At 39.2% G+C, this 25,526-nt stretch overlaps 2 protein-coding genes across 3 annotated transcripts; both read left to right on the forward strand.

The window, feature by feature from the left end:
* Nucleotides 1-1,553: 1,553 nt before the first annotated feature.
* On the forward strand, nt 1,554-6,971 carry LOC149109995 (uncharacterized). 2 transcript variants are annotated; one of them, XM_089292089.1, is made up of 5 exons: nt 1,554-1,784; nt 4,920-4,947; nt 5,200-5,427; nt 5,973-6,085; nt 6,747-6,971. In XM_089292089.1, exons 1-5 carry the CDS (start codon nt 1,638-1,640, stop codon nt 6,753-6,755), a joined length of 525 nt encoding a protein of 174 aa, XP_089148215.1. In that variant the 5' UTR covers nt 1,554-1,637; the 3' UTR covers nt 6,756-6,971. The 2 variants fall into 2 exon arrangements, with proteins under 2 accessions (XP_089148215.1, XP_089148214.1); XM_089292088.1 differs by having other exon boundaries at nt 1,558-1,784; nt 6,260-6,971.
* Nucleotides 6,972-10,067: 3,096 nt separating this feature from the next.
* On the forward strand, nt 10,068-24,999 carry LOC149109996 (uncharacterized). The gene is made up of 5 exons (XM_089292090.1): nt 10,068-10,292; nt 21,202-21,229; nt 21,515-21,742; nt 24,003-24,115; nt 24,298-24,999. The coding sequence occupies exons 1-5, from the start codon at nt 10,146-10,148 to the stop codon at nt 24,463-24,465; spliced, it is 684 nt and encodes a 227-aa protein (XP_089148216.1). The 5' UTR covers nt 10,068-10,145; the 3' UTR covers nt 24,466-24,999.
* Nucleotides 25,000-25,526: the final 527 nt, after the last annotated feature.

The raw sequence follows: 25,526 nt of genomic DNA on the forward strand, positions 1-25,526 counted from the left end.
GTAAAGTCGAGCAAAACTGACAACGACTGCAACGCGGTACACTGCATGTGGGAACGGACTGGAGTTTAATTAGTTAAAAATTCTGAGAGTTTTCTGTTTTTATCACAAGGTAGAAAGAAGGTACATGGTAGCGCTCCCAGGTAACGAAACAAATTGCAAATGATAAAATCAAATTACATACCAAACAGAAAATCAAGCTCTAAACAAACATTTTAACGGCTCGGTGCTCTATTAAAACTAATCATTCAGTTACTGATAAGAAAAATGTTTGCTATTCTGTTTTTCAATTTCGTATATTTCCAGCTTTGGTGTCACCCAAGACTATATGCACCTCGAAGTTTTCACAGCACTGAAGAAAGTTATATTACACCATTAAATGATCAAATTGAGAGCCGGATGAGGGAAACCAAACGAAAACAACTAGTTGAATAAGGACACATAAATTGAAAAATATGGACTTGCCTGAAGAGAGCACATCGACGAAGATGTCTTCATCCTTGCCTTCCTTGCAATGCAACGGCGACCGACGCTAAAATGGGTGTGTCATTTTACACTTCTTTTTAGACCGACATTAACATTTATTCCAGCCACGAGAAATATGCTTTGAACAAAAGAAATTCTTTGAATAACTGTGAAAATGAGCAACTTGGGGGAAAAGTACGTACCTGAAAGGAATTTAATTATTGCCTGATCCGAGCATGTTATTTACGTACGACTGACTAAAAATTAGTCAAGACGTACCACGAGGGCCAGGGAGCGATTACAAAAACAATGAGCAGTTAATGACTGCTTCCAAGGAAAACAGTGAGTTTTGTTTCCCCGAAACCCTCAAAAATAGAGCAAACTGCGAAAAGGTATTTGTTTGATGCTGGCTGGCACACAAATTTGGCCGGGGCGGTTTCAAGGAGCACGACATGATAACGTGCGGGTCGAAAGTTCAAATTGTTGTTTCCCTAGGGAGCTAGTGAGTTTTGTTCGCCTAGGGGAGTTATAGTGAGTTGTGACACATGACACATGACACGTTCTGCTCCAATCGGAAAACGTATTCGAGTTGGGAAGTATAACTTTTTTCCTTTAAATATTTTTTATTATGATTAGGTCTATTTTATACTAAAGATATTTAACTGTATTGTTTTAGTAACAATGTATTTAGGTAATTGAAATGATGACTTGGATAAAGTGAAATAAATGAAGAAGCATTCTCAAGTCAAGAGAGACTTGAGAACGCTTTTTCATTTATTTCAATGTATTTAGGTATCTATTTATCTTTTTTATATACATTTGCTGCACACACGTTCAGATTTTGATGGAGCTTACTTTAGCTCTTTAGGCGCAACGTGTATAAAAAGTGTTGATTGATTGATTTGGGTGGTTTGTCCAAATGTTCCGGAGCAAGAACTTTGCCCGACGGTTTGTTGTTTAATTTCACGTCGTTCGTCTGGGTGGCTCGCTTTGCAAAGTATTTTTCGCGGTTTTTCTTGTTCGTGATGTTTTTTGGCAGGGGGGGGGGGTGAGGGGGCAATTACATAACTCCCGGTCCTCCCTGCGACTGTCACGGCCCTCGCCGATAAAATATATTGGTCCCTCCCTAAAATGAAACAGATAATTTGTACCTTCAGGCCTGACTATTCACAGCAATGGGGTTACTCTATTTCTTCGAGACTACCATTGAATTTCGCGAAATTAACCCGAACCATTTGTTCAAAAGATGGTTGGATATTGTCGAGGCGTTTATTGCATATCCTGTGACGACTACTGGAGTGGAAATCAAACAGTTCTGGAAGGTAAGACTTACCACTGTTCTCACGTCTTTACATCGTGACCGATCTGTCGACCGACAGTAGCGGCCGATACTCTTAAGAGTTACGGGTCTATACAGGTGGCTGAACCATCGATTTACATGTAGTACCGATGCTTCAACATATTAGTCAGATAAGCCCAATTTAGGCGGTGCACTATAATTCCGCGATGGGTTAGTTGTGGTGGTATATTTGAAATGTTTAATCCGTTGTGTTCCAGTAAACTCTTGTGTGTTTATATAACAATATCGTTTTTCCGGCCGAAGCTAAGTATTCTTATTTTTCTGCTGATCGATTTAGGCTGAAACTATTCTTGTGAATATTCTTATGCTGTGTTTACGTTTGAGCTTTTACCAAGGTAAACAGTTACTAAGGTCTAAGACCCGGTCCAAACGCCGCTCCACTCATGTGCCGAACCAAACTTGGTTAAGTTCGACTTTAGAGCGACTTTGGAGCGACGGCTGGTTCAGACGGCGTACTTGCGTCGAACTTAATTCGGAAAGCCGGTGGTAGCAATTTTCGACGAGAAAATATGCGTTCTGAATTCACGAACTCTGTCCAAATAGAAAAGCATTTCGCTGTTACCATGCTGTTATAGCAATATTTAGGGAGGCAAATTTAAACTCAAGATCCAGTGTTTGTATTTAGACGGGTTTTTTCCCGGTTAAATCGACTTGTTAAAGGGAAATCTAATAAGCTGGGCTATTATCACGAAGAAAAAGCGAAAAATGAATTTGCGCTAAAGAAACTCGCTTATACAGTCCCGTTTGTTGTAAATCGAAGGCATACTGGTTTTTTGTTGTCTTTATTTTTAGCGACGACTTTGAGCTTCATGCATGACTGGTCACGCCACTCAATTTTGAGCCAATCACGAGTCCCGTTATATGAAAAATAAATTACAGTAATTTATGCATTAGGATCGACACATGCGGAGAACGCCGTATGAATCGGATGTTACTAAACCTGGGGACGGGGAACGGAGAACCAGGAACGGGGAACGGGGAACGGGGAACGGGGAACCGGGAACGGGGAACCGGGAACGGGGAACCGGGAACGGGGAACCGGGAACGGGGAACCGGGAACGGGGAACCGGGAACCGGGAACGGGAGTCTGGGAACGAGTGTACGGCGCCAAAGAATTTAACATGGCGGACAAAGGAAAAGAAAAGGGAACAGAAATATGAGGAAGTGTTACGGTTGTAAACGTGGGTTTCTACCGGCTGTGCCCCAGAGTCCAATATGGTACTGGGTTAAACAAAGCATAAAATAGCGCCTGGGCAGAAAATCGAATCGGTATTATCACATGCTTTCCCAATAAGTCAGTACAAAATGCAGACTAGGTACAAGATGTAGACTGCAGACTGGGTACAAAACGCAGACAGAGAATAAAGACTGTTTTTCGTCTGATACGTGACAACATGTCATCTAAAAACATACCGAGTGTCACGCAGTCGCTTTTCCGCCGTCATCTTTCACCAAAATTAGCATTATTGTGGAATATTCCTTGCTCGTTTCTTCATATATTTTGTCTTTGACAAAGCAGCCAGGCCACAGGTTATTTATCTGCTTCTCACCTGATTTGCCAGCTGACTTGCCGATCTCCGAAAGGCCGCCACCCTGCCGAATGCGAAGACAGCGGACGACCCGCGTTCAAAGACGGTCATGTGTTATGTCACTTGTCCTCGAAATCGTATTGATATGACAGCTCGCGCACAAACTGAGAAGATATGAGTAGACTATGAAGGCTTGAAATTCTATTTAACAATGACTGTGGCCTGACCGATTGGGGACGTAGCTTGTGATAATACCGATTCGATTTTTCTCCCAGGCCCCATTTCGTGCTTTGTTTATCACATTGCCAATCGGACTCTGCTATAACAAGAACGTATTTGGCACATGATCGGGGGCACAGCCGGTAGAAACTCACGTTTACAACTGTAAGACTTTCTCGCATTTGCCCAAATTGTTCCCTTTTCTTTTCCTTTGTCCGCCATGTTGAATTCTCAGGCGGATTACCGCTGTACACTCGTTCCCAGACTCCCGTTCCCCGTTCCCCGTTCCCCGTTCCCCGTTCCCCGTTACCAGTTTTAGTAACATCCGTATGAATCAGCTGCCGCTCCAACGTCGCATGGTGCGACAGACCCTGCCGAATTTAATGTTGTTTGCCGCACCAAACTTAACCTGCTGAACCAAACTGATTCAAACGCCGCTCTTCTGCCGTACTTAACTCATCAGTTAGGTTCGGCACATGAATGGAGCAGCGTTTGGAACTTACTTAACCTTGGTACATTCGTCCAGTGTTTATACCGGCTCAAATAACTCAAGTTGATCTTTCAACATTCGCGCGCGCTGCATTATTAAGTCGAACTTGGACGAGGATCCCACCGCAGCGGAACAGGAGCAAATTGAGGTGCCATCATTTTCATGGGCGAGGACCTCATTCCATAATATTTCGGCGAAACTTCAGCTGCTTGATCATACCCAGAGTATGCATGGTTATATGCGTAGAAACGTGGATACGTTGTATATGCAGCATCCTCCCTGGTGGCAAAATATATCGACAATAATCACACAACAAAGGATCGAAGTTTGTCTAGAGAAAGTTGTAAATAATACTGAGAATGAAAAATACAATGCTTTCTTTTACGTGACGGATTGTTCGCCATAAGAAGATCGATCCAATCTTTCCACGTTATCTGCCATGATAGCCTAGTCAAAACTGGAAAAGAAACGCTTTGCTTTGTTGACAAACGCACAATCTGCTCACCGCGGGAAGTGAAATATTACGTCGCCACAAGCGGATATATCTGCCATCTTGACCTTGGTTACCAACTGTAACCATGTCTGATCACAGGGTAATTAGAACTTTTACCTCGGTTAAATTTCTTTTGTGTTTTGCGGCATTTACCAAAGTATCAGTAGGCGTTTAGACACGGAAAATGTTTACCTAGGTAAGTAAACTCTGATACCTCTGTAAACTGTTGAAGTCTAAACACAGCATTAGATTATAGCGTATGACATTTCTCTTTCCGAATGTATTTGGTGTCTGAAAGTAATTTTGGAGCCAGCCTACAAAATTAACTGAGTTCTGAAAGTTTTTTTGTTAATCTCGTCTTTGCAGATATGCGGGGAGAACAAGTTGATAGGAGGTAAGAACACTATACATTTCATATAACAGAGAGATTACAACACATTAGCTAGAGTAAGGCAACTTACAGTACGGTTCATTGGTAGCCCAGGGCCTGTCGATACAAAACAAGGAACTGGAAAGTAAAGAACAATTAATTTCCTCTATGAAGAGCGCTCAGAATATTAACAGAAAAATCAGTTTAAAAACTTAGCTAAGATAGCCAAATTTTGCAATCTTTATTTCATGTTTCCGAGTTTATTCTCTTTCCCAGTGCTCAACGTGGATTCACCAGGGGATCTGGACATTTGTTTTGCGACCCTTTTGAAACAGCAAACTGCGCATGTTCAAATCACTACTGAGGTCACCCCCTTCAGGCCTTATGAAGATTTTGCTGGTACTTGTGCTGAAAGAAGCCGAAAAAGCCTGGACACCACTCCTATTGAGAGTGTGAGAAATGATGGATTGTACTACTTTATTTGGTCCCGCGTGGAGTACTTAGGTAACCATGGTAACCAAAAATTATCCAAGATTCAATTATATTCACTGGTCTAGGTATACTTCTCGAAAAGAAACTTTACGTGACGCTACAAAACGGCTGCGGCACACAAACCTTTTCACCCTTTCTTTCCATGTATCCTTCTTGTTATCATAAATTTGGTGTAAAATGTGTACGTCCAATTCAACGGTAAAGCCGAGTCAAAAAGATATTCCTTTTAACGAACGCAATGTTCCAAAAAAGTAGGTCTCATCCCAATATCTTCTCATCTCTTGCAAATACTCACTCCTCCAGGGCCGTAGCCAGAAAAAATTATGACAGAGTAAATGTCCATGCTCGATAACTATAAACACCAGAAACGAAAAAACAAATTAACTGGGGCAAGTGCCTCGGTTTTCCCGTTGCTAGCCACGGTCCTGACCACTCCATTCTTTCTGGTCTTTAAACAAAAACCTACTGCAAAAAGCTCACGCGCGATTTGAAAGTACGTAGTGAATAGAAAAAAATCAGTCATAGATTCAATTCAGTAATCTCTTTTTTTTAACCAGGAATAAGTCAGCTAGATCTTCTTTCGACCTGGACCGAAGAAGCTAAATCTGCTCTGGAGGCAAAAAAATTGGGATCAATCGTGGACTTGTGGAAAGTGGTGGCTGAGAGACAGGTAAAAAGAAAGTTGCAGTCTCTTGCAACTGGCGTAAAGTAACAGACATGTTTCTCAGTCTTAAAGCGTCGTTTAAATTGAAGGCCAAATAATAGTTATTATAAGCTTTCCTTTTAGTTTTGAGAGAATTCGCCAAGACTTGTTAAGTGACTTAATATTGATCGTTGTCTGCAGGTTTGGGTGATTGTTTGTATGAATAACCCAGGGGATGCGGACGAGCTTTTAACGTTTGATCTGCCAATCTTGAAGAAGATGGGAGCCCAAGTTTACTCAAAGTGCAAGTCCATTCGTCCCGTCAGCTGCTGGGTCGAAGACCTTAAGAACTTGTGTCTGCTAATTAAATGACCGAGTAATCCGAGTAACGCTTTACAGTTTTACGTTAGGTGTCGGATTTTATGGTCTTTTATTTGTGATGAGTTAATTCAACAGCTTGTGTGTGACTGTTTAACCAAAAACAAGTAAAACACACCAAGTGCCAATAAGTTGTCAAATAGTCGGTAGGCGGCGGTACGTTTGCAGCCACAAGTACCGTGCTAATATAATTAGCTACAGGAACTGATTCTACTAAGATAAAAACACTTCGTTTTTTTTTACACAAATACTAAACGTTTCTTTTACACAAATGCTGAACATCACTTTGATTGTTTGATTTTCTTGATAGGAAAACTGAAAAACACATACCTTTACAACAACGCTAATTATATAAACGGCTCACTCTACGGTAAAATAGCACATGGCAGACCACAAATATGTGTATAGTTAGTGCCGCGATCGTCGAGTGGAAAACAAGATGTTTGATCTTGCTGTTGTAACGTTCCAGTAACTGAATTTGTATAGTAAAACGCCACTTGATATGATCTTTTGGAAATAAATTCCTTTTAATGCATATCAAACACTCCTATTTATTGCGTGTGTTGTTTTCAAAGTTTGGATTTCCTGCTCTCATTAGTGGTTTACCCATTAATTAAAGTGAGCTTACAATGGGTTTTGCACATTCACAATGATTCTCAATATCAAGTTTTGCGAAAGAATGTTGCTTGATATATGAGATTTCCTATTCCTATAAGTGTTAGTCAATGAACGGGGAAAACGCAACAACGTCCTCAGTTTTCCGTTCCATAAAAAAACGCTAGTGTCTTTTGCTAGTCCTCAAGCCTACAGGGATTGGGTGGGCAGTGATTTAAAGCGATACGGCGCCTGGTGGATGCCACAGGGTGTGTGATAAAGTCACTGACAAATTAGTCATCTAAATATATATCAAGTTTTGCGACAGAATGTTGCTTGACATATGAGATTTCCTATATCCCTAAGTGTTGGTCAATGAAGGGAAAACGCAACAACGTTCTTTTCCGTTCCATAAAAAACAATTGGTCATTCAAGTCCACAAAAGCAGATTAACAACACCCTAGATTGGTCAACAATTGTCTCAATAATCTCGTTCAAATTTCGCAAAAATTAACAGAGAATTAGCTCCAACCAATAGATATGTTTTCCCGTCGCTCGAAAAGGTCTTCGCCGAACTATGATTCAAAAACGGCACCTGCTACATTTGCGGATTTAATCAGTATTTTAGACAAAATAACTACTCAAATAGGAAAGGTAAAGTAAGTTACGTTCAAATCGCTCAAAGCTAAAATGATAAAATGCTGAAACAACCGCATCAGCCGGTATTGCTAACTGAAAGAACTAGCTTCTATGCCATCTCCCAAACATTTGGCGTTTGATCGATATTTTGAATTTTTGTCATGGTTTCAAATTTCCTCTCATTTCCTAAGCGGAGTGAATTCCGTTTATATTTGAGTTGTAGTAATGCACAAGTCATTGGCTCTCATTGAACACAAATACAAGCCCCGGCCACCGTACCACGGAGAAATTTGAAAACGCTGTTTCCACTCTGAAAACGCATCAAATGTTTTCCGTCAACTCTATGCCGGAGAAGGTGAAAACGCAACAATCACCGGTCATTTTGGATTTGTTTTTGAGGAAATCTCGGGCAGCAAAATCGCATGATTATCGTGCCATCATCGTTTTCGAAAAGCTCCGTTTTTACTGAAAATGTTTTCCGTCCATACTAAAACGCAAAGCCAATGTTTTCAGACTCCTCCCGTTTAAAAAGCGTTTCGGCGATCCGTTTTTTAGTGTCGAAGGTAGCCTTACCCGTAGCTGTCAATAAAGCTGCGTTTTCAAGACGGGTTCGGTGTGGACAGTAGGCCTAACCGTAGAAATAAAGCTGGGTTTTCAATTTCTCCGGCCTAGTGTGGACGGGGCCTTAAGTTTTTTTTTTTTTGTTTTTGTTTTTGTTTTTTTTCTGTTTTCCAGTGGAAGCGCAGGAGGAGGGAGGGGACAAGGGGATGATGAGGTGGCGTGGTCTAGTGGTCAGGGCGCTGGATTTGTCATCCGGAGGTCCCGGGTTTAAATCCTGCTCCCTGACGCTGGATGGATTGTCGTCAGTATTCAAGTAGCTAACTGGTCTGCCTACAACCAGTCAGGATTTACAAACAAGTTTCCAATTCCATTTACAATATTTGTTTCTTCATTAATAGTGTCCCCACAGCAGCAAAGCAGTACTAACTACGATGATACAGGCGCTGGTATAGTTATGGTCAAGGTTGCCATTTCGAAAGAAATGCGTCTCCTCATCCTCTCTCTTTCTATGGGGTGCGTGTCATTCAGTTACTCATGAAAAAAATGTTTGCTATTCTGTTTTCAACTTCGCCTATTTCCAGCTTTGGTGTCACCCAAGACTAAACGCACCTCGAAGCTTTCACAGCACTGAAGAAAGTTATATTACACCATTGAAAGATCAAATTGAAAGCCGGATGAGGGAAACCAAACGAAAACAGCTTGTTGAATAAGGACACAGAGATTAAAAAAATATGGACTTGCCTATAGAGAACACATCAACGAAGATGTCTTCATCCTTGCCTTCCTTGCAATGCAACGGCGACCGACGCTAAAATGGGTGTGTCATTTTACACTTCTTTTTAGACCGACATTAACATTTATTCCAGCCACGAGAAATATGCTTTGAACAAAAGAAATGTTTTGAATTACTGTGAAAATGAGCAACTTGGGAGAAAAGTACGCACCTGAAAGGAATTTAGTTATTGCCTGATCCGAACATGTTATTTACGTACGACTGACTAAAAATTAGTCAAGACGTACCACGAGGGCCAGGGAGCGATTACAAAAACAATAAGCAGTTAATGACTGCTTCCAAGGAAAACAGTGAGTTTTGTTTCCCCGAAACCCTCAAAAATAGAGCAAACTGCGAAAAGGTATTTGTTTGATGCTGGCCGGCACACAAATTTGGGGCGGTTTCAAGGAGCACGATCTGATAACGTGCGGATCGAAAGTCCAAATTGTTGTTTCCCTGGGGAGTTAGTGAGTTTTGTTCGCCCCAAGGAGTTAGTGAGTTTTGACTCATGACACATGACACGTTCTCCTCCAATCGGAAAACGTATTTGAGTTGGGAAGTATAACTTTTTTCCTTTAAATATTTTTTATTATGATTAGGTCTATTTTATACTAAATAATAAATATATTTAACTGTACTGTTTTAGTAACAATTTATTTAGGTAATTGAAATGATGACTTGGATAAAGTGAAATAAATGAAGAAGCATTCTCAAGTCAAGAGAGACTTGAGAACGCTTCTTCATTTATTTCAATGTATTTAGATATTTATTTATCTTTTTTATATATATTTGCTGCGCACACGTTCAGATTTTGATGGAGCGTACTTTAGCTCTTTAGGCGCAACGTGTATAAAAAGTGTTGATTGATTGATTTGGGTGGTTTGTCCAAATGTTCCGGAGCAAGAACTTTGCCCGACGGTTTGTTGTTTAATTTCACGTCGTTCGTCTGAGTGGCTCGCTTGGCAACGTATTTTTCGCGGTTTTTCTTGTTCATGATTTTTTGGGAGAGTGGGGGTGAGGGGGGTCAATTGCATAACCCCTGGTCCTCTCAGCGGCTGTCACTGCCCTCGCCGATAAAATATATTGGTCCCTCCCTAAAATGAAACAGATAATTTGTACCTTCAGGCCTGACTATTCACAGCAATGGGGTTACTCTATTTCTTCGAGACTACCATTGAATTTCGCGAAATTAACCCGAACCATTTGTTCAAAAGATGGTTGGATATTGTCGAGGCGTTTATTGCATATCCTGTGACGACTACTGGAGTGGAAATCAAACAGTTCTGGAAGGTAAGACTTACCACTGTTCTCACGTCTTTACATCGTGACCGATCTGTCGACCGACAGTAGCGGCCGATACTCTTAAGAGTTACGGGTCTTTAAAGGTGGCTAAACCATCGATTTACATGTAGTACCGATGCTTCGACGTATTACACCTTTTGCTGTTCATTTACAGAAAACAAACCTTCATTTGTGTCCAAATTTCTTTCATTATGGTCATTAAACTCTCATTAACACCAATATGACCTTCATTTGCGCGTAAGAAACGTTCAAGAAAAACATTTACATATGCATTAACATTCAAAATCATCAAAAGAAAAACAATACCTTCATTTGACATTCATTGACTGTAAATGTATTTTCATTTTGGTGGAAAAAAAATTCGTTGTCACGAAACGACAATCATTTACACTTTACGACATTCAGTTTTCAACAAAAGACTTTCAATAACACAATTTGCATGAGAACTAACATTCAATTGCATTATCATGCAACCATATCCATGAAGGTAACAATCTTAAATGCGGTGAGACATACATTACCGTGTTTTCACCTGACGTTAAGAGAAAACAATCGCTCATTAGCGTAATTCTTTTGCACAGAGATATCTCGCCCAATTTTCCTCGAAAATTTGATTATAGAACAAGGGACCATATGTACTTTTTTCAAATCATAATTTCACAATCCTCCCCTTGCAGATATAAATTCGGCCACTTACGAAACTTTTTGCGTACAACTCAGAGGGCGCACTACAGTATCCGTGTGACATACATGTACATGTACATGTAGTGACAGTTCGATTTGTCCAGAAATGCCACGAAGAAATAGAATCGCATTTGAACACCGCGAAAGGATAGTCAGGGCTTTTGAAGATGTCAACGAAGACTATTTACTATTTACTAGTGAGGCAATTGAAGGATAAATCGTTCAGCGAATTTGATCTTCTATCTTTCAAAAATAAATGTTATTATGGCTGTAATGTTTGTCTCGCCGCTTTAAAGATTGTTACCTTCATGGATATGGTTGCATAATAATGCAATTGAATGTTAGTTCTCATGCAAATTGTGTTATTGAAAGTCTTTTGTTGAAAACTGAATGTCGTAAAGTGTAAATGATTGTCGTTTCGTGACAACGAATTTTTTTTCCACCAAAATGAAAATACATTTACAGTCAATGAATGTCAAATGAAGGTATTGTTTTCCTTTTGATGATTTTGAATGTTAATGCATATGTAAATGTTTTTCTTGAACGTTCCTTACGCGCAAATGAAGGCCATATTGGTGTTAATGAGAGTTTAATGACCATAATGAAAGAAATTTGGACACAAATGAAGGTTTGTTTTCTGTAAATGAACAGCAAAAGGTGTAGTCAAATAAGCCCAATTTGGGCTACCCTGGTCTCAGAGGTTTTTCTTGATTTTTCTTCTTTTCGCGAAGCGGCCAACACGAATCGCGAAGCGGCGAGAAATTAAAACCTCTAGTTACCTTGGACTTCAATCTCACTTTCATGCAGACGCCAGCTGTCAAACGCGTCAAATTGATAATTACAAAAGGGAGCAATGGCAACTTAGCAATCATGTGCTTATCAGCCGCTAATGGTTCCACTCGGGTGGTATCACTTGACCTAGTTGGCCGGGGTCAACGCGCGTGTTTGCGAGAATTAATGTTTTCATCCGCAACGATCGCAAAGGTTCTGTCTTGTTAAACATTACTACGGAGCATGTTTCTCCACTTACTCGTTTTGTAAGAAGGACTCGGGACTTCCGAATAGAAAAGCATAAGCTTCTTGTCTTCGCTGCTCAAACTGGCCTCTGAATGTCACGGTTTCGCAGTTCGCGGATACGAGAGTCCACGAGAGACTTAGAGGACACACCACCAAAATTGTGGCATGATGAGGGTATGAATAACCTGACAAGTACAGGTATTTGCAGACGTCAGTGAGCAACTGAAATATAATTGATTTTCCATGTCCGGTTGGCAGTATGGCGAACAACACATCCTTGCGATTTATGACTGCGAGCAAGGACCAGCAAGGCTTTCTTTTGATGTTCGGTGAGACTTTGAACCTCTGGAAAACGCTCCTCGAGTACCGAAGTCAAAATTTCTTCGAAGACACTGTGAGAAACAAAATCCATGTCGAACACAGGCGAATCTTGAACGTGTATAAACTGAGAACTGAAGTATTTTGCAAACAAATTCAAAGCCTAGTAGAGAGGCAAAATTTACCTCGAGAAGTGCAGTGACAGATATCCCTACCGTCCCCTCGGTATTATCAATCAAACGAACCAGTCATATTGATTTGCGTGTTTGTAAAAATATCAACCAATCCAAGCCCGAGGGTCAGATCCTGACCCTGACGTCTGCATGAAAGTGAGATTCAAGTCCAAAGTTTCGCGACTCGTGTTTTCACCGCTTCGCGGTTCTCCCGCAGCTCTCTCATGCGGAGAAAAATCAAGAAAAACCTCTGAGACAGGGTAAATTTAGGCGGTGCACTATAATTCCGCGATGGGTTAGTTGTGGTGGTAAATTTAACATGTTTAATATATTTTATATACGATGATGATGGTAGAGAAAATTAGGTTCCTGAAGTGTTGTCCTGCCCACGAGTTGCCCTAGCCAATGTTGTCTGACGGGCTTAAAATGTTACAACTTTTGGAATGTGCAGCGCTGTAGTTTAGGCCCTTGTCTACCTTCCAGAGGAATTTCAAAATGCAACGTTAAATTCTCTGTAATTTACAGGAGGTCAAAGACACCAAAGTGGGAAAGACAACACAGATGGGAGAATACATGAAGAAAATTGCCTTTTTTGATGAAAATTGAGCAGGATATGTTTAAGACCAATTAAAGGACCTCCACGGGTGCCCTGGGGCTAACCCTAGCTAAATAGAAATTTGAAAAATTTCGAAGGAAAAAAATGCTGGCTAGTTATAGCATGTATACTACACTTGAGATGGTTTCTTGACTTTTTTTTCACAAAGTTGAACTCAGATGAATTTAAAAAATATCATTTTCTTTAAAATGCGAGGGTTAGCGCTGAAATTTGGACACGATGTAACTATGAAAATTTCATGATATTCCTGCAAGTTTCAACTTATTCTGTCAAAAAGAACAATTTTTACAGTTAGTTTTCCACGAAAACACCTCTCCAAATTTTTGGGTGGGCAAAGCTTATTTTTTTTTTACTGATTTTTTCCTTTAATTTTTAAAAAGTTCTTTAATGTTTATATATCATTGAAAAGGTCTTTTTACGCACTACATGTTGATAGCCTTTAGAAGCCTAGCCCTTGCAATGCTTAGGAGAAAATTGTTCATAAAAGTAACGCGGGTGGGCATGACAACACATATAAGGAGGTTGCCAAAAACAGTTATAAAAAATTAACATTTCAATCAATTTCTTTGAAATTTCTCCATTACAATGTTGAATAGCGCACTAAACTTTTTGAAAGTTTTCAACTTTTTTGAAAGCATTGCAACAGAGATAGAGAAGTCTAAATTTTGCACATGTTTAAAATAGGTCTTTTTAAAGTCAAGAAAATTTTTATGTTTAAAAGATTATAACTACAAAGTTATTGAGTGAAATCGCGACTTACCTCTTGAGTTTCAATAACTTCAACTGCAAAGTGAGCACAAAAAGTTTGGTAGAGTATTGTCGAATATTTCATGAGATATCATCGAGATTCTAAATTTATGCAAACTAGGTGAACATTTTGAAGATCTGCTTTTAAAGAGGCTTAACTCATTGTCGTTTCAATATATTCATGTGAGGTTCTTACAGCAAATACTCCTATACAATAGCCATGTTTGATACACGTTCCAAAATTTTTTGAAATAAACTTCATGGAATCATCACCTTTTGGAGACATGCCTTTTTTAAAAAAGCGTTTTTCTGTGACAATCTAGTGTCAAACTTTGCAAGGCTGTAGTACGCTATTGCTTCATTGGAATTCAATGAATTTTTCACAGATCTTTGCACTTGAATAATACCGTAACATATTGAAAATTCATGGCATTCCAATGAAAGCAAAGGAAGATATAGCACTTTGCACTTGCAATTGAGTTAGAGAAATTACGTGACTCATTATAAGACTTTGTATGGGAAATTGAACTTCTCCATTACCTAGCAACCACACATGCAGAAACCTATACAAACCTACTCAAAAGATTCGTTATGTTGACAACTATCATTTGATGAAGCCAAATCACGTGTAAAATGTGAAATCACGTATAAAAAGCCCTCACTGTCAGAATCAGCAGAGCGGGCAAATCAACAAAGGGGGCAAGACAACACATAGTGGGCAAGACAACACTTGAAGGGGGCAAGACAACACACATGTGGGGGCAAGACAACACACTGTGGGGGCAAGACAACACACAGTGTGGGAAACATTATGTCATTTTTTTAAAGCCAATATTAATACTAATCAAAACAAATAAGAACTATTAGACTATATCGTCTCTGATATTCAACTTTATTCATTAAAAAGAAAGTAAATTAACATTTTTCACAGTTATTTAAGTACCTTGAGAGTACGGATTGCAGACCTATCTTTGTTAATAAAAAAATTTGATAAAAAATTCCACAATGGGCCGATTCATATGCAGTTTTCACCAATGAAGAGGTGAAGATCTCCGCTTTCCTGGTCTGACAATTTTAACCATGGTTTCACGAAATAAGCTTTTCCATATAGAGGTTTAACTCATTGTCGTTTCAATATATTCATGTGATGTTCTTACAGCAAATATTTCTATACAATAGCCATGTTTGATACACGTTCCAAAATGTTTTGAAATAAACTTCATGAAATCATCACCTTTTGAAGACATGCCTTTTTTAAAAAAGCGTTTTTCTGTGACAATCTAGTGTCAAACTTTGCAAGGCTGTAGTACGCTATTGCTTCATTGGAATTCAATGAATTTTTCACAGATCTTTGCACTTGAATAATACCGTAACATATTGAAAATTCATGGCATTCCAATGAAAGCAAAGGAAGATATAGCACTTTGCACTTGCAATTGAGTTAGAGAAATTACGTGACTCATTATAAGACTTTGTATGGGAAATTGAACTTCTCCATTACCTAGCAACCACACATGCAGAAACCTATACCAACCCATTTAAAACATTCCTTATGTTGACAACTATCATTTGCTGAAGCCAAATCACGTATAAAATGTGAAATCACGTATAAAAAAGCCCTCACTGTCAGAATCAGCAGAGTGGGCAAATCAACAAAGGGGGCAAGACAACACATAGTGGGCAAGACAACACTTGAAGGGGGCAAGACAACACACATAGTGGGCAAGACAACACTTGAAGGGGGCAAGACAACACACATGTGGGGGCAAGACAACACACTGTGGGGGCAAGACAACACACAGTGTGGGAAACATTATGTCATTTTTTTAAAGCCAATATTAATACTAATCAAAACAAAGAACAACTGTTAGACTATATCCTCTGTGATATTCAACTTTATTCATTAAAAAGAAAGTAAATTAACATTTTTCACAGTTATTTAAGTACCTTGAGAGTACGGATTGCAGACCTATCTTTGTTAATAAAAAAATTTGATAAAAAATTCCACAATGGGCCGATTCATATGCAGTTTTCACCAATGAAGAGGTGAAGATCTCCGCTTTCCTGGTCTGACAATTTTAACCATGGTTTCACGAAATAAGCTTTTCCATATCACTTATGAAAATTGCGCTTGATTGAGAGCTGCCCATCAACCTCAAAATTTTTATTCAACTTATGACAAGAAAGAACAATCACTTGGCTATAATCTGTGTGATTTTCAAGATGTTTGGTAATTGCGCTTGATTGACAGCTGCCCATCAACCTCAAAATTTTTATTCAACTGATGACAAGAAAGAGCAATCACTTGGCTATACTCTGTGTGATTTTCAAGATGTTTGGTTAAAACGTAACTTTTGTACACCTTATCAAAGTTTTTCAAGTACCGTGTAAGTACGCCTTGCGGACTTACAAAACCGCCATTAAAGACAAGCCTTGGAATGGTAAGTACACTTTTTTTGAGCTCCGTTATTTTTGCTGTTTGGCACCCTTAGAACACTGAGCAGAAGCAATCAAACTATCGGAAGAGGTGTCTAAGGTGCTCGGGCACCTTTCTTAAACATTTTCTTCCCATAAAAAACGGTTGCTTCTGCACAGGCTATGGTCAAAGTTTAAGGGTGCACTGTTTGACCACTATGTGTTTGAAGGGCCTTGTTATTAGAACTTGAGGACCTTTTATTGATGTTTTGATGTTATATTATGCTTGTTCATGCTATAAACTAAGTAAAAGGAAGTCTTTTAGACACTTTCAAAATCTCCAAATATGGCTAACATGAACTCGCAATCCTAGCCCTAACCAACACCCTCAAAAGATTCCTGATGGCAAAAGAAATAATGTGTCCAAATTTAAGACAATTCACCCATAATGCACAGGATCTAAGGAAAAAAAACCCTCAATGTCCGAGCCAGAAGAGTGGGCAAATCAACAAAGGGGGCAAGACAACAAAAAAAGTGGGCAAGACAACACATTAAGTGGGCAAGACAACACACACGTGGGGGCAAGACAACATCAGTGGGCAAGACAACACACGAAAGTGGGCAGGACAACACACAGGGTGGGCAGGACGACACAGGAACCTAGCCCTATACCCTAACCTTAACCCTAACCCTAACCCTAACCCTAACCCTAAACCCTAAACCCTAAACCCTAACCCTAACCCTAACCCTAACCCTAACCCTAAACCCTAAACCCTAACCCTAACCCTAACCCTAACTGTAAGCATTTTTATTTGCAACCTTTCTTCAGTTAGGATTTTATTATAAGGGAAGTTCGTGAAAGCGTGTGAGTGTCTTTAAGATGTTTAGATGGTCGACCAAAACATGCAAATTTGGTGTTAAGCGAAAACATTGGCAGAATTAATGAGGTGACTCCTGATACAGTTAATCATGATATTCTACTCTCTAAATTATATACTTATGGAATCCGTGGAACTCCATTTAAATGGTTCAAAAGCTACTTATGCAATCGCACTCAATTTGTAAAAATTGATGAAATTTAACCCAGTATGGAAACTATTACATGTGGAGATCCCCAGGGTTCAAATCTCGGCCGGGCCATTGTTATTCTTGCTTTATATTAATAATTTACCAAACTCCTCTACGAAGCTTTCTTTTAGAATATTTGCAGATGATACTATATTTTCTTTACCGGTAGTAATCCAAAGGAGGTTGAATTTACAATGAATGAAGAGATTAAGTTAGTTTTAAAATACTGTACTATTAATAAATTATCTGTAAATTTTAAGAAAACTAATTATATGCTAATAACATCATGAAAGAAAAAAATACATTTAAATATCCACAATATCGAATGCAAAAGCTATATTAAGTATCTAGGTATATACCCTGATGAGCATCTGCAGTGGGAATCCCAAATTCAACATGTAAATAATAAATTAGCGAAGAATGTAGGTATAATTAATAAGCTAAGACACTATCTTGATTTTCATATGCTCAAACAGTCATATTATACGGGTAACCCGAAAACACTGACCCCCGGTCCGCGGACCCCCACTACGGACCCCCTCTACGGAACACCTCCCAAAATATAAAAAAATAAATAAATAAATAAATAAATATTTCAGTTACGGGTTGTCTTATAGATTGCTCGTGACGACGAAATTTCGAAAGTTGCATTGTGCAAATGTAACAGACCTGGATTCACACATTGCTTCCTTTGCTGTGGCCATAAAGTATACGAAAGACGCGTACGGGGAAGCCTCCGGGAAGCCTCAAAATTTTTGTTCTTTCCCCTCTGCCATTTTGTTCAGCCCATTCTCCCGTGGGTTTGTGAACTCGTTCCAGGCTTCACAATTTGCTCAGCGGAATAACAGATACAACTAAGAATAAACAGCCTAAGAATATATCTTCCATAGCCAGATTGACCCACGAATGGAAGGTAAGAACTTTCCCTCTTACTATCGGCATCTCCTTACGCTGAAAATAGCTTTTAAACATCTTTTTTTGGAAGGAGGGATGGCGTGTTAAAAACCCAAGTCTGTTACATTTGCACAGTGTAACACTCGAAAAATCACCAACACGAGTCTGAATCTTTTAGACAACCCGTAAGTAAAATCTTTATTTATTATTTTTACACTATTTTAGGGTGGTCCGTAGACGGGGTCCGTAGGGGTAGTCCATGAACCGGTCCGTAGGGTAGTCCGCGGACCCGGTCCGTTGTGGGGGTCCGCCGACCGGGGGTCAGTGTTTTCGGGTTACTCATATGATACCCTTATTTATTAAATCCATTTTGAAATCACTGGTTATCCTTGCAATCTGATTGGCTCTCAGTGGTGCGATTTATTCACGAATCGCACTATTTTTTGTTCTAAATCGCATCTTTTTCTCAGCCAATGAGAATGGGACAGTAAAACAAAACAACTAATCAGATTTCAAGATTAGTTTAAAGTAATCAATAAAATTTCAGGAAAATGAAAGACAAAAAGCCATTGTGTGGAGAATTTTGCAACTACTATTGCCAAAACTTTGTTGTTATTATAGCTTTTTTCCAAAAAAATTGACGAATTTAATTAATTACAGTTTCTGAATGACGATTATGAGCTCCTTCAGGCTGAAGACCTACTTTAATGGAAGTTTCCAACTTTCAGTGTCCATTTTGACGAATATTTTGGCGATATTTCTTCAACATCTGCTCAAGATCTGTATGATACCAAGTCCAGTAAAACATAAACAAACGAAAACCACACAACAACAAATTCAGAGCCATCTCAAGAGGGTAGATGTTTCCAGGTTTACGGTAGTTTAAACGAAGCGACCAAAGAGCTCAACTCTGTCCCTGTGAATAAACATAGTCAAAATACGCCACACTGCACAAAATAGTGAATGAACGAACGTCTTACGAAGCCGGTGCCAGTCCCGCCATTTTGGAAATATCTTAAAACAAATGGCGCCGCAAGAACTTGACAAGGTCCTGAGTATATAGTCCTACGCCGAGGTCACAAAAAGAAACGGAGATGATAACGAGCTGGACTCCCTTAAAATCATGCCATTGAACGGTATTTAAAAGGAAAAAAAACGTACTATCCACTGGGCATCGTGCACTCGAGGGAGTTTCACAACTCAAAAGAAATCATGAAGAAATCGATCGCAGAATTACACAGGATATGCACCTTTAAATTCCTTCTCCAAAGACAATGAAAAGTCTCAGCCTCAACCACAGAAGAAAGGAAGGCCTTCCATAATTGATTCAGGCGACGAGAATTGAACTTTTATCCCTGAAGTACACTATTTTCGTTTTGACTTCAGTTCTGCTTGTTTCTTTGTCATGCTCGAATGAGTTTTCGTCACATGACAACGTTTTGCATACTAAATGAGGCGTAAAGGCGTTTCGGGTTCCGCTTTTTTTAACAAACCGGCTGCTGGAACAATACACCAAAAATCTAAATTTAAGGCCATAAAATTGTGCGATTTAAAAATGGATTTAATAAAGTGGCAATTAAACTTCGGGACGTGCAATTTCGGTCTGAAATCATACTTGTGATTTCAAATCGAACTCGCGCTGCGCGCTCGTTCGATTTTGAAATCACGCGTATGATTTCAGACCAAATTGCACTCCACTCAGTTCAATTACCATTATTTATCCATACTTAAACTATAGTCTTGCCATCTGCGATGCTGCTTACAAAACTAGATTAAATAAGATCTGCACTAAGCAGAATAAATGTATACAAAGCATGTTCTTTGCTCATGGCAGAGAACATGTCAACCCATATTATAATCTTCTTGGAATTTTGAAATTTGAAAATATTTACAGACTCAAAGTATCACTTTTTACACATAAACTTAAGAATGATAAAGGTAACACCCCAGCTGTACTACTGAATATTCTCACACCTGCATCAGAGATTCACCCATATAATACCAGGTATGCTGCAAATCAAAACTTCTTTAAGCCATCAGTTCGCACCAATTATGGTGAATCTACATTTCAATCCTCCGCAATAAAAATCTGGGAATCTGTCCCACCGGAACTTAAGCGTTTTCCATACATGCTCTTCAAAAAGCGGTATAAAAGATTCTTATAGACCACTCAAAACTGATCATAGTTTAACTGTTAGCTATGTAAGATACTGCTGTACAATATTCAGGGCATTGTTTTCCTTTATTTCAGCTTGCATTTGTGTATGTCGTTCTTCTTTTATGATAGTAATATTGTCTTTAATGTAAATATTAATTTAAATTAACTTAGCATGCGGCCAACGCTAACTTATATCTGCATGACAGTGACCAACTCGAAAGCTCATTGGCTACTTTGGTCACTGTACACAATTAAATATTGTTTCTTCTAGTCAATTTCTATCTGTATTTATTTTTCCTATATCATTGTAAACCATCTTACGTTAAGTTGTTTTTTTTTATTGTAAATAGTGTGCAATAATAAAACTGAAGCTGAAAACCGTAGAACGTGGAAAGAACTAGTCGACCGTGTTATCTCTTGATATTTTGGCTGAATAGAAACAATTGGTTACTACCGCAGAAGACGGCAGTATGAAATCCGTGGTGTTCCTATAAACTCTTGTGTGTTTATATAAGAATATTGTTTTTCCGAACGAAGCTGAATATTCTTATTTTTCTGCCGATCGATTTTAGGCTGAAGCTATTCTTGTGAACATTCTTAGATTATAGCGTATGACATTTCTCTTTTCGAATGTATTTGGTGTCTGAAAGAAATTTTGGAGCAAGCCTGTAGGCATTCATGTTGTTTTCGCAGCTTTAAGAAACAGGCTTAAATTCTTCAGAGGTGCCCGATTAATTTCTCGAAATTCCTATTTTACCTTTGAATCTAAAATTAACTGAAAGGTATTTGATAATCTCGTATTTGCAGATATGCGGGGAGAACAAGTTAATAGGAGGTAAGAACACTATACATTTCATATAACAGAGAGATTACAACACATTAGCTAGAGTAAGGCAACTTACAGTACAGGTCATTGGTAGTAGTCAGGGCCTGTCGATGCAAGGAACTGGACGTCCCAAGAATGAATATTACATGATTTGGCCTTAATAGTAAAGAATAATTAATTTCCTCTATAAAGAGCGCTCAGAATATTAAGAGAATAATCAGTTTAAAAGCTTAGCTACGATAGCCAAGTTTTGTAATCTTTATTACATGTTTTCGAGTTTATTCTCTTTCCCAGTGCTCAGCGTGGATTCACCAGGGGATCTGGACATTTGTTTTGCGACCCTTTTGAAACAGCAAACTGCGCATGTTCAAATCACTACTGAGGTCACCCCCTTCAGGCCTTATGAAGATTTTGCTGGTACTTGTGCTGAAAGAAGCCGAAAAAGCCTGGACACCACTCCTATTGAGAGTGTGAGAAATGATGGATTGTACTACTTTATTCGGTCCCGCGTGGAGTACTTAGGTAACCATGGCAACCAAAAATTATCTAAGATTCAATTATATTTACTGGTCTAGGTCAGGAGCCATAATCGGGGACGGAGACCGCAAGTCTTGGGATCCGCGCGCACCTATGATATGGGACAATTTTTCTATTTTTAGAACAAATTGCGCCATCCTGACGTCATATATCCGCGCGGATCCACGCACATGTCGGGGGCTCTTGCGTGGACGTTGTCACGTTGCGTGATCAAATGGTGAGAGTTGCGAGATTCTCTTGTAGATTTTTCACAGCGATGGCAGGGAATAAGGCAAGGAATAAGTCCAAGGGCTCTTAAAAGTCGTTTTATGCTCTGAGCTGATGGAAAAGGTGAGTTTTTCAGGGCCGAAAATAAGACTTCAATTTCGCGCTGTGAATGAATAATATCTGCTCGCGCTAGTTGAACGCGTAAGCTTTTGCGTTTGCTCTGTGAAGAAAAGTTATGAAAGTAAACTCCTGACTCTGGTATCGAGTTAATTTGAGAGCTTCCCAAACAATGCTTAATCATAACCAAGACCTATTTTTGATAGTTCCTTATCGTTTCTGTTTGTTTGGCGAGTTTGCAAAAGTTTTTGAGTAGCTCATTTGCATAGTGCAGCGCGTGCACTTTCAAGTCCGAGTCGGTGTTTTCAATTGTCAACAAACCTTGACAAAGATTTCTTTCGTTGTCTTTTGTACTGAGATGCTGCAACAATTTTCACCAACGCCAAAAGGCTACTAACATCATGTGTGTTTCTTTAACATAGTGAAATTGTACACTGCGAAGATAAAATAGACAAGGAGTTTTGATAGAGCAACCAACAAAACCGAAATCGTTGTTCGAGTTGATTAAAGAAAGCGTCATCGTAACTTTGCCGATTATTTCTGCTGTATTAACATATTTTCAGCTAAGCTTTTAATATGTGCTCAAACATTTTTCAACTTTCAAACATATTTAAAAACTAGAGATATTATCTGAGTTCGAAGCACGTTTTCACACGAAAGTGCGAGAGTCCAATTTGTCATGTTTTACTGACTGTACAAAACACACATCGGCGGGCGCTCTTCTTCATCGACGGCAGACAATTTGTTGGTTTTTTACACAAACAAAACTGAGCAGCATCTACAGACATAAACTTTATTGTCACTTATTGGGCCTTGATAAAACATCAAGCGTTGCTTACAATTCAGGCGAAACTCAAACTTGCAATTATTGTTTTTTTAGTTTTCGGTCGCGATAGACTCTGGCGAAATCCTCGTAAGCGTGTGGCAAGAGGAGGGAAACTTTGAAGTCCTGAAACGCTGCTATATCCAAATATATCCAACTAGGTTTTTGCTGTGTTATGGAAAAGCTGTTAATCTTCAACGTATGTGAAACTTAGAGGTGAGTAATGTGGAGCTCTTGTAAAAGAAGTCAAAGAAGCAGCGGAACACAACTTGGTCAGTGATATAAAGCGGGACATAAATAAATTCGACACTGTCTTACTTCATGCAAACTGGAGCAGCTTACGACGAAAAAACTGAAGTAAAATTCCAACAGACATGAACGTATTGAGTTGTGGGCCAAAAGCGTCAAACATTTCGGGAATTTCTGAAGCCATTTCCCCGCGCTACATCCGCAAATCCTCGCAGAATGTACGCGCGTGTGACGCAGATGATGGCGCAATTTGTTCTAAAAATAGAAAAATTGAATTGTCCCATATCATAGGGACAGCCCCAATACTAGAAATGGCGCGCGCTTACGGTCTCCGTCCCCGATTATGGTTCCTGTCTAGGTATAATTCTCGGAAAGAAACTTTACGTGACGCTACAAAACGGCTGCGGCACACAAACCTTTTCACCCTTTCTTTCCATGTATCCTTCTTGTTATCATAAATTTGGTGTAAAATGTGTACGTCCAATCCAACGGTAAAGCAGGGTCAAAAAGATATTCCTTTTAACGAACGCAATGTTCCAAAAAAGTACGTCTCATCCCAATATTTTCTCATCTCTTGCAAATACTCACGCCTCCAGGGCCGTAGCCAGAAAAAATTATGACTGAGTAAATGTCCATGCTTGATGACTATAGACAACAGAAACGAAAAAAAATTAACTGGGGCAAGTGCCTCGTTTTTCCCGTTACTAGCTACGGCCCTGACCTCTCCATTCTTTCTGGTCTTTAAACAAAAACCTACTACAAGGAGCTCACGCGCGATTTGAAAGTACTTAGTGAACAGAAAGAATCAATCATTGATTCATTTCAGTAATCTTTTTTTTCTTTAACCAGGGATAAGTCAGCTAGATCTTCTTTCGACCTGGACCGAAGAAGCTAAATCTTCTCTGGAGGCAAAAAAATTGGGATCAATCGTGGACTTGTGGAAAGTGGTGGCTGAGAGACAGGTAAAAGGAAAGTTGCAGTCTCTTGCAACCGGCGTAAAGTAACAGACATGTTCAGTCTCAGTCTCAGTCTTAAAGCGTCGTTTAAATTGAAGGCCAAATAATGGTTGTTATAAGCTTTCCTTTTAGCCTGAGAGAATTCGCCAAGACTTGTTAAGTGATTTAATATTGATCGTTGTCGACAGGTTTGCGTGATTGTTTGCATGAATAACCCAGGGGATGCAGACGAGCTTTTAACGTTTGATCTGCCAATCTTAAAGAAGATGGGAGCCCAAGTTTACTTAAAGTGCAAGTCCATTCGTCCCGTCAGCTGCTGGGTCGAAGACCTTAAGAAACTTGTGTCTGCTAATTAAAGTAACGCTTTACAGTTTTAAGTTAGGTGTCGGATTTTATGGTCTTTTATTTGTGATGAGTTAATTCAACAGCTTGTGTGTGAATGTTTAACCAAAAACAAGATAAACACACCAAGTGCCAATAAGTTGTCAAATAGTCGGTAGGCGGCGGTATGTTTGCAGCCACAAGTACCTTGCTAATATAATTAGCTACAGGAACTGATTCTACTACGATAAAAACACTTCGTTTTTTTACACAGATACTGAACGTTTCTTTTACACAAATGCTGAACGTCACTTTGATTCTTTGATTTTCTTGATAGGAAAACTGAAAAACACATACCTTTACAACAACGCTAATTGTATAAACGACTCACTCTACGGCAAAATAGCACATGGCAGACCACAAATATGTGTATAGTTAGTGCCGCGATCGTCGAGTGGAAAATAAAATGTTTGATCTTGCTGTTGTAACGTTCCAGTAACTGAATTTGTATAGTAAAAAGCCACTTGTTATGATCTTTTGGAAATAAATTCCTTTTAATGCATATCAAACACTCCTATTTATTGCGTCTGTTGTTTTCAAAGTTTGGATTTCCTGCTCTTATTAGTGGTTTAACCATTAATTAAAGTGAGCTTACAATGGGTTTTGCACACTCACAATAATTCTCAATATCAAGTTTTGCGAAAGAATGTTGCTTGATATATGAGATTTCCTATTCCTATAAGTGTTAGTCAATAAAGGGAAAACGCAACAACGTCCTTTTCCGTTCCATAAAAAAACAACGCTAGTGTCTTTTGTTAGTCCTCAGCCTAGAGGCATTGGGTGGGCAGTGATTTAAAGCGATACGGCGCCTGGTGGATGCCACAGGGTGTGTGATAACGTCACTGACAAATTAGTCATCTAAATATATATCAAGTTTTGCGACAGAATGTTGCCTGATATGAGATTTCCTATATCCCTAAGTGTTGGTCAATGAAGAGAAAACGCAACAACGTCCTTTTCCGTTCCATAAAAAACAATTGGTCATTCAAGTCCACAAAAGCAGATTAACAACACCCTAGATTGGTTAACAATTGTC

The sequence above is a fragment of the Orbicella faveolata genome, unplaced genomic scaffold, assembly GCF_042242905.1.
Source record: "Orbicella faveolata isolate gen_17 unplaced genomic scaffold, um_ofav_v1 contig_24, whole genome shotgun sequence".
Lineage (NCBI taxonomy): Eukaryota > Metazoa > Cnidaria > Anthozoa > Scleractinia > Merulinidae > Orbicella > Orbicella faveolata.